The sequence below is a fragment of the Camelus ferus genome, chromosome 12, assembly GCF_009834535.1.
Source record: "Camelus ferus isolate YT-003-E chromosome 12, BCGSAC_Cfer_1.0, whole genome shotgun sequence".
In the NCBI taxonomy this organism is placed as follows: domain Eukaryota; kingdom Metazoa; phylum Chordata; class Mammalia; order Artiodactyla; family Camelidae; genus Camelus; species Camelus ferus.
This window is the reverse complement of record NC_045707.1, coordinates 3549811-3561632: the sequence shown is the minus strand read 5'-3', so window position 1 is coordinate 3561632 and position 11822 is coordinate 3549811. Positions and strand designations below refer to the sequence as shown.

Below are 11822 nucleotides of genomic sequence, written 5' to 3'. Positions count from 1 at the left end.
GTCCTGGCCAATGGGGCAGCCAGGGTGGGATGGGGAGCCACCTCAATGTGCCGTGGTCTTCATCCCTTCCCCCTTCCAGCAGCTGGGAAGCAGATACGATGGCTGAAACTCCAGCAGCCATCTTGGACCACAAGGTGGAACCCGTGTTGAAAATGGCACAAAACAAAAACCGAAAAGCCTGCCATCTCAGCTCCTCAGCTTTCCCAGCTCTGGGAAAGCATTTTTTGTTAAACTGAGAACTCCTCTCTTACATAAGCCATATATATATATTTTATATTATATATATATACATAATTTTAATTGAAGTATACACCGTTTACCATGTTGTGTTAATTTCTGGTGTACAGCATAGTGATTCAGTTATATATATATATTCCTTTTCATTATAGCTAATACAAGATATTGAATACAAGACTTGTATTATAAACAGTAGGGCCTTGTTTATCTATTTTATATATAGTAGTATCTGCAAATTCCAAATTCCCAATTTATCCCTCCACCCTCCAACCCTAGTTCCCCCTTAGTAACCATAAATTTTGTTTTTTGTCTGTGAGTCTGTTTCTGTTTTTTAAATAAGTTCATTCGTGTCATTTTTTTAGATTCCACATATAAGTGATAGCATATGGTATTTTTCTTACTCTTTCTGGCTTACTTCACTTAGTATGACAATCTCCAGGTCCATCCATGTTGCTGCAAATTAAGCCAGTTATTTTTAAATCTTGTTTTATATGTAGCTAAACCTAATCTTTCTTGATTAAACTCCTAGAGGCCCCAACCCCAAGAGCCTGCAGGATGGGGAGCAACAGAAGAATCCAGGTCAAATATGGAGAGAAAAGACAAGTTCTCCAGAGCGTTCTGATTCCACTACCCTTGATCCTAGAATTGGCAAAAAATCACAATTCAATTTCCTTGGCCTGCTGGAAGACCTGAGGGCACACGTGGGAGAGGGCAGATGAGAATTTAATACTAGTAAATATTACAAACGTAGATGTAAATTGTAAAAGATCCCATGTTACTGGGGATGGAGGACAGAGCCAGGTCAGACGTCTCAGTGGTCAGCAGCAGCCGGGCACATGCCGAAGTGCACCCCGGGAATGCCAGGAGCCACAGCTTCATGAACATGGTCTCACTTTGGTCTCAGGGCAGGCCTGAGAGGTAGGTGTCTTACGTCTCCTTACACATGGGGAAACAGCCCCAGTGAGGTCAGCAGTGAGGAGCTCAGAGTGGGCCAGCAGCAGAGCCAGGACTCAAACCCCTGTGTGCACAGACCCCCCAGGCCCAGCTCTGCTCCTGCTCACAGGGGCCTGTCACGGCTGAGACTCACCGCCCTGGGCTGAGTACCAGCACCACCTGGACAGCCCAGTAACAGGCCCCACCCTCTGCCCTGGATGGAGGCAACCAAGCAGGGCAAAGCACCCCACCCCAAGCACGGAGAGGACAACAGAAAGGCAGCATGATGAATAGGTGGAAGGAATGGAGAAGCCAGGTCACAGGGCGTCCCAGCCACAAGCCCTGAGCTTCGTGTTCCCACAGCCAGGTGTGGCCCTCAGGTCTGCATCGGCCACCGGACAGCACCAGACAGAGGGTTTTGATGGTGACTGAGGAGAGCGCCTGCCCAGTGTGGGGGCCAGGGCTGCTCCTGGCAGGCCCTCCATAGAGGGGAAGGCCTGCCCTGCAGATCCCAGGTCCCTGCTCCCTCTCCTCCAGGAGCCTCCAACGCCTGAGGGCTGGGCAGAACCGGTACCAGTGTTCCTCTCACACACACTCACTGGTCCGTGAGCTTCACCGGGGCAGAGAGCTCATCCTTCTCCCCTTTGCAGTCCCAGCATCAGGGCCCGACATGGCTCCCCTAACCAGGGCTCAACCCGAAATTCCTGTGCTCTGGCCCAGAATCACAGGAGTCAGTCAGCACAAGCAGGGCCTGACAACCTCCAGAACAGGCACTCCGGGGGTCCACACTGCCACCACGTCCACCTGCCACAGGTGGGCCTGGAGTCTGCCAATAGCCCTGCTCGGTCAGGAGAACAGCAGGGTGTGGAAGAGGTGAGTCACTCACAAGCTGGACAAAGAAGCAACAAGGCTGGTTTTCAACGGCTCTGAAACCACACCTGAAGGTTCACCTGGGAGAAGTGTGCAGAAGTGGCAGCCCTCATGCCAGCTGGCCTCCTGACGGGCTCTGAAAAAGCCAGACTTGCAGACGAGTCGAGACAGATTTCTGAGGAGGCCAATAAAGCCAATGAGAAGGGCCCAGCCCTAAGTCTCAGCTGGTAAAAGGCACAGCCTGGCTCTGCTCACCCACCTGCCCACTTCCCAGAGCAGCAGGTAGACTCTGGATTCTACCAGGGGTGACGCTGGTCTTCCCCCTGGGTCGGGGGCCCGGACCTAGCACTACCTTCTCGTACCCACAGGGAGAACTGCTGGAGAGTGAGGGTGACCCACGCCCCCAGCAGTTTCCACCTCCCAGAAGCCTGCCCTTGGCACACGGCATCAGGGCCAGGGACAAACCAACCGCAAGCGCACTTAGTTTCACCAATCTGATGAAGGTCTGGTGGGGTATACATTTGGGAAGATGCCCCAAACTTGGCCCTGGAGGCTCCTCCTGGGGGAGGCCAGCTCTTGGCTGTCTGCGCCTTCTGGAGTCCAAGCCCCAGGCTGGAGAGGTGCTGGCCTCCCAAGCTTGGGCTGTGGCGTCATCACCTGGGTGCAGGCTGGGTGACAGGACAGCCAAGCTGAGACAGGCCTGGCCCTTGCAGCCGAGGCTGGGGCCCGGCCTGGTTCCTGGGGCTCACTCCCCACTGTGCCGGGCTTTGCCTGTCAGCTGGCGGCGCTGAGTCTTGCTGGTACGAGTCGCGCTCGGGGGCTTCTTGGTGGAGTCCTGGGCCCGGCGGGGATGTTTCCTCTTGACCTTTTTGCGACTGTGTGCGTGCAGCGAGGCCGTGAGAGAGGAGATCCTGTGAGAGGGTGGAAGGCTGATGAGGCTAGGGCCTCAGTTTACTCTGGGGAACAATGGGGTGGAAGGTTGGGTAGTGGGGTGACTGACGGCCCGGCTCACAGAGGGGAAATCAGGACAGGCCCCGAAAGCTGGGAAGACCAAATCCATTCTGAAGGCATCCTGCTCTCCCCAGAGGGCCTGCCAGCTCTTCAGCTCACAGCGAGAAAGGCCCTTACCCCAGGCACTAAGGGTACCCAGGGTTGGATGTTCTCGGGGAAGAGGTGGGAGGTAGCAAGGGCGCTAAGGACCACTTGACAAACAGAGTAGAGGGCTGCTGAGGGCCCCACTCATGCCCCGTGCCACCCACCATGGGCCAGCGGAAGGGAACTCCGCAGGCTGAGTCACCAACGCCAGCCAGGAGGAGTGGGCTCACGGGGAAGGAGGCCAGGGCTCACCGCTGGGACAGCAGGGGGTCTCTGGACTTCCTGGGCAAGGCTCTTGTCGGCTTCTCCACGGATGATGCCTCCTCCTCGGACCCTCGCCCAGCCCCTTGCTAAAGAAGCACAGGATGAGGACGGTCACAGGGAGCGGTAGACAGAGAGTTCAGGCCTCTGAGCAGTCAGCGCTCTGTCAAGTGGGGCGTGACCTGCCGCCTCCCACACCTGGTCGGGGCTCAGAGAAGGCCTGGGCAGAAAGGCCCTCTGTGCCCCGAAGCAGGGATTCCACGGAGAGAGCTGGGGTCCCAAGTCCTCCACTGCCGCAGCTTACAGCGGACACTCACTCACAAAAAAACTCTAAAATAGGGACGAGGCTTGTCTGCACCAGACCTGACAGAAGAATGAGCACCAAACACAAGGCGAGTGTGAGGTCAGAAAGGATGTGATGAAGCAGCGGCTCTAGGACTTAAGGGCACTGTAACCTATGTGAGGCAATGCGGTTGACCTGATAACTGTACACATAACACACACATAAATTCCTACACGACCCAGACACGAGCTCAACTTCATAAGACAATGCTTACTATGATGCTTCCTGATTTTCAATGATATTCTGTTCCTTTTTTTTTTTCAAATGCTGGTTGGAACTTGCTAATGACTCACACCCCACAGGTCAGCGCACAGAGACGTGTGATGCAATGGGAATGCTCACAGCAAACTGCTCTCTTGCGTGCTGCTGGTGGACTGACCACTTTTATCCTCATGGCAATCCCACGAGGCAGTTGCTATCGTCAGTGACCCGCAAGTTATGGGTGAAGGGAAGCAGGCAAGACAGAGAAAACTGTCTGTGCTCCCACAGCCGCTCGGCAGTGGAGCTGGCCTCTGAAGCCCCAGGGCTTGGGGCTTTAATCCAGGCCCTGGTGGGGGCCCAGGAAGAAAGAAGCCCTTTGCGCTGGAATCCCCATGACACAGATCAGCACTCAGGGACACTACCACCTCTAATAAGCCAGGTTGCCCCTGTGCCCATCTTTCCCCCGGGCTGGGAGGGAGACCCACCTCAGGCGGGGGCAGTCCAAGCAGCCGGGCCCCGGAGAGGTCCAGGTCGCTGATGGTGGTCACGGTGACGGTGTGGTTGGGGTGGTCATATTGCACTGACTCTGTCTTTGCTGTCACCAGCCAGTCCAGTTCATCTGCCTCCTCTGTGCACGGGGTCACAGAACCAGACCTCAGCCCCAGGGCATGAGTCAGCAGGCTCCAGCCACCCACCCCTACCCCTACGCCCACTACCCTGGAGTGCAATGGCCCCCTCTACTCTACAGGAGGGTATCCAGGAAGTCACCAGCTCCAGAGCCTGGCCTGCAGACAAATGCTGTAAATGACCCACCTCTGCCCTTCATGCTCCAGGGAGACCTCAGACCACCTGGTCCCCACCTAGGACAAACCCGGTGTGGCACTCAGAGCTGCTGCCTCTCCCTCCCCTCTACCTCTAGTACCTTCAGGCCTCAGAAACTCGGCTTTCTGCTAAGGATCAGTTTACCAAGAGGTTTGGGTCCACTCCTGGTCTCTAATCTACTGTCATTTAGAGGTATCTAAGGACCACCCCTAGCCCCAAGTCACCACCAAGACCACTAAAGGTAGAGAAGTCTGTGTGGCCCTCACACCCCTCCCCGCCTCCAGGGATGAATAAACCCAGCCTATTGTTTATTCTCTAGGTCAGGCCAAGGGACTCACCCAGCGCCTCCTCTCTCTCGGCCAGCATCTTCAAATATTCCTGGTGGCGCTGAAACCAAAAGGGAAGGGAACACAGTGAGTATGGCCTCTCAGCCCAACCTCAGGCAGAGGCGTTGGTCACATCCAGGATGAGTGCGACTAGGGCTTGAAGTGAAAGACCAGGAGGTTCCACCCTAAACCTTCCCCAGACCTGGGCCCTTGATGTCTCTGTACAAAACTACACCCCAGGTCTGCCCACACTCCCTCAGTTAAGGCTGTTAAGGTGGCAAGGCCCCCGGGAGTCAGGTCAGAGACACTCTCCCGCCCTCCCCCTCTGCACCTCCTCCCGGAGCTTCTTCTGCTCCTCCTTGAGCCGCTGCTTGATCTCCTCAATGGCTGCCTTCTTCCGCTCCACCTTCCGCTTGTGGAAGCCTGTCAGGTACTCCCTATAGGACAGAGGCAAGAGAGAGAGAGAGTCAGGAGAGAGTCAGGATACAAGGAAAGAAGGGCTCACTCCAGAAAAGGCAAAAAAACCCCCCCCCAAAAAAAGCCCAGCTAATACTGTATTATGTGCCAGGCACCATTCCAAAACTGTACACCTGTTAACTCATGAAATCCTCACAGCAGCCTGTGCAGTATGTACCACTCCCCATTTTACAGATGAGGAACACTGAGAGGCAAGGTTACTTGTCCAAGGTCACACAGAGTGTAAGGTTAGGGGAAAAGAGGCAGATTCTGCCTCTCTCCACTCATTACCCTCAAGGGCTCAGATGCCAGTAACAGGGCCAGGTGGTGGGCACAGGCTGTGGGCCTTGGAATCTAGAACAGGTGAGGGCCCCCTTCTTTGCTGGCAAACTCTATCACTCAGTGAATTAAACCACTTCCAGTGGGGCTTTCAAAACCACCCTCACTCAGACCTCCACGAACTCTCCACTGGACCAACACCCCATTTCCCCGGGACCCTGCCCCCGGACCCATTTGTAGGTCTTGCTGACACCACCCTGAGTTTCCTGATGACACCTCAGCATTTCCCTCCCTCCCCCTATCTGATCTCAGCCCCTTCTCATCTGTCTAGCGCTGGCTGCACTATTCCCATCTGTTCCGGGGTCCAATGCTGGCAGTTTTGCTGACTCACTACTGTTAGTGGATGGAAGGACCCCTAAATTAGGAGGCCCACAAAAGTGTGGGTTCTTGCCGCTGACTGTGAAAGAACTCGAACAGCAGAAGCACAAAGTGAACAGCTGCTTTACTGCTCAGAAGCGGAAAAGAAAGGAAAGTATTCGAGTGAGGAAGAGGTGCTCAAGTGGGGAACTGTCAGCCAAGATGGGCAGTAGGGACAGCTCTGGCCTGGGTCAGGCCACGTGGAATTTTACGAGAGGCTTCCACCATCACATCCTCATTCAGGGTGTGATGGAGACAATCAGTCCTTGTCTGAGATTTTCAGTCCTTGTATGGACTTCTCTGGTTGTTGTCAAGGCAACTTTCAACTGTCATAGCACTGGTGGGTGTGTCACTTAGCATGCTAATACATTACAGTGAGTGTATAATGAGGCTTAAGGTCCACGGAAAGTCAAATCCACCATCATCTTGGACTGGGTTCTAACCAATTCTTGTTTCTTCTCAGCAGCTGCCTCCTGATACTTAGATAAGAGTAACTGGTTTCTATTTGAGGGAGAGGCAGGGGTATGATCCTAGGAGCAACAGCCTTGGTAACAAAAAAGAAATTTGCTTTTAACCAGAATTCCTGCAATCTGGTTGACTCAGCATCTGCCCCAAAAACCAATCTCCGAAGATTCTGTTCAGCCACCAAAGTTTTAAAGGGAAATGAAGGAATAATCTCAGTTAATCACTGAAATAGGTGGTCAGAGTCATTGCCATCCCCCAATGCCTGCTGGCTTATCCTGATCAACTGCTTGAGTCTGCTCTTCTATGACTCAGGGAGGCCTATGAAATTTCAGCTTTTCTATAAACAAGTGGAGGGGGGGCGCTCAGGGTCCTGCTTTCTTTCACTACCATATGCCCAGATGGCACTCTGAGTTGGGGACACTTGATGGATCAGGTGCTGAAGCTTAGGGGTCCAACTCAGGGGACCAGAGGAGCTTAATAGACGTCTGGTGAGTCAATAAATTTAAGCCACTCATTTCATTCACTCATCATTCATCAAAAACTGAGAGTCTACCGCGTGCAGGGCGGCTGGGCTGGGGAGGTGGAAGCCACAAGTCGGAGACCGGAGATCCCTACTCTCCCACCGCCACAGAGGAGCGCTGGGCGGGCTGCGGATAAGAGAAGTGAGGGCGGGGCGGGCGATTCCATTCCTCAAGGCTGGGGGACAACAGCGGCCGCTTCCTTCGGCGGGGAGCTCAGGGCCGCACGGAGAGGGCGGGACCGGAAGGGCTCTCCGCGTGAGCGTGTGCCGGCGGACCTGGCCTTGTTCTTGCCCGTTTGTCCGAAGGGGATCCACTCTAGCCTTGGCACTTACCGCCGCTTTTCCTCGTCGAAGCTGAGAACGAGCCGCGGCCGCCGGTCATCGCCATCTCGCTTTTTCTTCTTGTTGCGGCCCATAGCGGTGAGGCCTCAGCGGCGCGTCCCGCTCGTCCAAGACACTTCCGGGTGTAGCGCTTTCAGTCTTCCGGACGTGCCCCTCAGCGATGCTCCGTAGTTCCGCTAGCCAGGACCCGCCTTTGAAAGGGGCCGCCCAGCTTGTCTCCCCCACTTCTCCCTTTTGTGCGTAACTGATAAGATCCCTGCCCCTTCGGCGACTACCCAGCCCCACTCCCTCTCTTAGACTATCAACGAGGAGAATGAGGCCCCCAGGTCCTAGCGCCTAGCACAGTTCCTTGCACACAGTAGGCGCTCAATACAGAGTTATTAATGAATGGCTAAAGACTGCTGATCCTACTTTTGATTCGGATGTCACCTAGGAGATGATCTCCAAAAGGACGTTTCTGGGACCAAACTACCTAGATTGGAATCCTGGTACCCCAGTTACAACTGTGAGGTCCTGGACCAATTGCCTTCGCTGTGCCTCAATCACTCTATTTGTAAAATAGGGATAATCATAGTGACTTTGTAGGGCATTTGTAAGACGATGGTTTTCCAACTTTGGTTTGCATCTAAATTCCCTGGAGGGTTTGCTGAAACCCAGATCGCTTGGCCCCAACCCTAGAGTTTCTGATTCAGGAGGTCTGGAGTGAGCCCCAGAATTTGCATTTCTAACAAGTTCTCAGGTGATGCTAATATTGCTGGTCCACGGATCAAGCTTTGAGAACCCTAACTGTGAGGAATAAGTGATTTATGTAGTGTGTGTATAGCATGATACATGCCACACACGTTTGCTACACAAGCCTCCTCCCTTCTCTGTGCCTTAGTTTCCCCAAGTATAGATTTGGGATGTAGTAACACACTCTTCTACCGAAAATGAGGGCGTGAATGTGAAAGCAAGAAGTAAAACACCTGAAGGGGAATTTTAGTAGCTGGGATTGTATGCCTGAATCCCTCATTCTCAATTCATTTATGCTGCAGTCAAGTAGCTAGCACACTCCCTCTAGAAGGTAAGACGCAGACTCTGACCATGAATTTTGAAAGGAGCCAGGCATACAGTAGGTGCATCTCTCCATGAGTGTTGAACCCATTCCATACGGGTCCTTTGCTCGGGAGATTCCCTTTTGGGCACTGAAAGGCAGTTATCCTCATATCCAGGGCACAGCAGGAGACTACTTTAATGGTGGGGCTTCAGGGTGATGAACAACCACTCTTCTGACCCTCCACCCCTCTAGTGGTTATGCCCAATGCCACCCTTGGCACCCTTCCTCTAGGTAGAATCATCGCCCTCGCTGCAGTTATGCTCCCCCACCCCCCGCCGAAGATGCCCAGCAAGCCACCTTCGGTGGAGGCTCAGAGAAAGGAAGTGACTTAAGCAAAGTCACCCCATTTTTAAGTCGCTTGCAGCATCATCCGTAACTGCCCTCCTGTGTGAGCCCTTGCAGCCCACCCAGCCCTAGCTGCCAGCCCACATGGGGTTTCAGGAAGGGCACATCTGCATAAGCTTCCAGGGCAGAGTGAAGTCTGCCACCCCAGGCAGGGGACAGACACTGTTGCTCCAAACTCTTCTGTGGGTGTTCCAGGTCCCCTCACCCCAGGAAAGGAGATGAGGGACTGGCATCCCACCCAGATTCTAAATGCTCGAGAGCCCTTTACTGCATCTCACAGTCTAAAACACCCACCTCCCTTTTTGGGTCGGTTCCTCCTTGACATTTTTACATTGATTGAGCACCACCTGTGTGCCAGGCACAGCAAGAGATGGCACATTCTCTTACTAGAAGTGAGGATGAAGATGATGAGCCAGAAGAATAATAGCAGCTTCCATTTACATAACTTCTTCACGCAATTATCTCTTTCGAGGTTAGGTGTAAGGCTCAGAGAGGTGTGGTCACTTCCCCGAGGTCACACAGGCAAGAAGAGCAAGTGCTGAGGATGAAGCCCAGATATTCTAAGTACAGAGCTCTACTTAGTTTCTCTGGACACAGTTTCATAGGCTCTTGGGACACACTGAGTCTTAAAAGAGGCGATGAGAACCAACATTTATGGAGCCCCTACTATGTGCCAGGCACCATGCAGTTCTCCACATATCTCAGCTAATCCTTGCAACAACCCCACAGGGTGGATACTAGTATCAATGCAATTTGATAGATGAGGAGACAGGTTCAGAGAGGTTGAGTAACCGGTCCTAGGGCACACAGTGATGGAGCTGAGGTTTGAACACAGGTCTGACTACATGCCTAATTTCTTTCCTCCACAGCCAGTAATCTCTCTCCTTATATGCCCTGGGGCTTTACTCTGCCTGGAGGTAGTCCCAGTCCTGCTGTATCATAAGTGTTCAGCCAGTGTAGGGAGAATAGGTTGGGTGTACCATGAGAACCAGAGAAAAGCAGTCAGGGAGACTTTTTCTCCAATGCCCAGAAGAGGGCGCCCCACCACAGTCAGACTTTCAGAACTGTTTCTCTTTGGGTGGCCACTTGGGTGTCCCAGGAGAGTCTGGAGATTGGGTGTGGCTCACGGCAGCTCTCAGCATGTGTGTTCCATCCTCCCTGGCCCTCTTATAAGGTTCCCACCCCCACCCCCGCCCCAGCAGACCCACCGAGATGGGACTCAGCCACCCAAGAGGGCCCAGGTGCAAATAATGACCCCCATTTTATAGATTATGAAACTAAGGGTGGAAGAGACCTACCCAGGTTTCCACAGCTGGTGCAGGCTGTCCTGGAGAGTGAGATTTACCAAGCTCCCACCCCACACAGACCTCAGGAGACAGTGCCCCGGGGGTGGGGGGGCACCCACTGACTTTCTGATTCTGAGCCTTCTTGGGACATTGGCTCAGTTCCCAGGGGCTATTTCCCAGGGAGGTAGGGACCCTGCAGCAGGGAGCTGAAAGGAAACGGTGCAGGGGAATAGTGGGTATGTGGGGTTTGCCCAGATCCCAGCTCAGGTCCCATCATGTAAGTGAGTGATGGGGCTGGTTAAGCATTGTCTTCCAAGGTAACAGAGCCTGGCTGGTCTTGGAAAACCTGTCCTCTGGAAGCCAGGAGAGGAGAGGCTCCTGGAAGCCTCATCTCAGGCTGAGTGAGTCTCTCACACTCCTCTGCTCTGTAGGGAAGAGGCAGTATGCAGTGTGGAGCCTCTGGGAGCCTGCAGGCTGGGGCTTCAAGTCAGCCCACCTGCCTCTACTTCTAGATTCTCTGCTTCTAGGGAGCCTGATGTATCCTCCCACATCCCAATGCCTCCTTTACAGAAACAGGCCTGCAGATGGTGCCACGGGCATCTTCCAAGCCCATCTTCCCAGTGTTGGGTTGAAGGTCACAGAACCAGCACTCTGGCTGCCCTTACACTCCAGCAGTGAGGTATGTGGCCTGGGGCCACAAAGCTAGGATGCGTGAGGAGCCCTACATGACTCAGCTCGGGGCCTGGTAGAGATTAGGGAGTCAAGTCATCACTCAGAGCCTGCTTCCTCCCCTTCACATTCAGGTAATAACATCTCAAGAGGCGGTGCAGCAGGGACAGGAAACCACTATCACAGAGTTTACTGTGTGCCAGGCACTACCCTGTTCCTCCTTCACATATCTCATTTCATCCTCGCAACACCCCCATGATAGGCTGCGTGCTATCATCCCCCTCATATAAATGAATCAACTGAGGCTCAGAGAGGTCAATTAAGGAACACAAGGACACACAGCTGATAGCCCTACAAGGAAGCAGATCTCTTTCTAGTTCATGAAAACAAATGAGAGGAGCCCCAGGTAGTCTTCCCTCCACCTCCCTCTGTGCTGCCCCAATATCAGGGCATGAATCAGTCTGTTCTTGCCTCTTTCCCCCCGGAAAACCTAGGCCAGCCGGCCGAATGAATGATGAGTTAAGGAAGGACCGAAGGAGAGAAAGGTCTAGAGAGTGAAGCGCGCAGGAAAGAGGGACCTCAGATGGAGGGCCGCAGGGATGACTTATTCAACATCTTTTGAACACCTCCTGGGTGCTGGGGCCCACTAAGTTGGGAGCTGTTTGAGGGTAGTGATTGGGCCTTAGTAGTCACTGAGCTCCCTGCTGTGTACTGAGCTCTCTGTTCGGGGGCTCAGGGGGAGATGTCACTGGTACTTAAGAGACATGCATGGAGAAAGTGAATGGAAGTGAAGAAAGGGGCAGAGCCTGGGGGAGTGGGCGGAACCTCCCCTTCCACACCCACACACACAGGAGGCTGG

At 53.7% G+C, this 11822-nt stretch overlaps 1 protein-coding gene across 2 annotated transcripts; it reads right to left on the bottom strand.

Annotated features, from left to right (window-relative positions):
* Positions 1–648: 648 nt before the first annotated feature.
* NOL12 (nucleolar protein 12) lies at positions 649–7698 on the bottom strand. Of its 2 annotated transcripts, none has more exons than XM_006174907.3 (6): positions 7559–7698; positions 5420–5525; positions 5101–5149; positions 4426–4568; positions 3388–3485; positions 649–2951 (listed from the first exon to the last, which is right to left on the bottom strand). In XM_006174907.3, the coding sequence occupies exons 1-6, from the start codon at positions 7639–7641 to the stop codon at positions 2786–2788; spliced, it is 645 nt and encodes a 214-aa protein (XP_006174969.2). In that variant the 5' UTR covers positions 7642–7698; the 3' UTR covers positions 649–2785. The 2 variants fall into 2 exon arrangements, with proteins under 2 accessions (XP_006174969.2, XP_032348091.1); XM_032492200.1 differs by lacking the exon at positions 7559–7698 and adding an exon at positions 7259–7445.
* Between the last annotated feature and the right edge of the window lie 4124 nt (positions 7699–11822).

Excerpts from the sequence above, each read along its gene's own strand:
- NOL12 (XM_032492200.1), bottom strand. The coding sequence starts at position 7,392 with ATGGAATCGCCCGCCCCGCCCTCACTTCTCTTATCCGCAGCCCGCCCA. Across the intron at positions 5,526-7,258 it reads GCCCAGCCGCCCTGCACGCG|GGAGTACCTGACAGGCTTCC; the intron begins GTAGACTCTCAG and ends TCTGTCCTATAG. Across the intron at positions 2,952-3,387 it reads GACCCCCTGCTGTCCCAGCG|GATCTCCTCTCTCACGGCCT; the intron begins GTGAGCCCTGGC and ends ACCCTCTCACAG.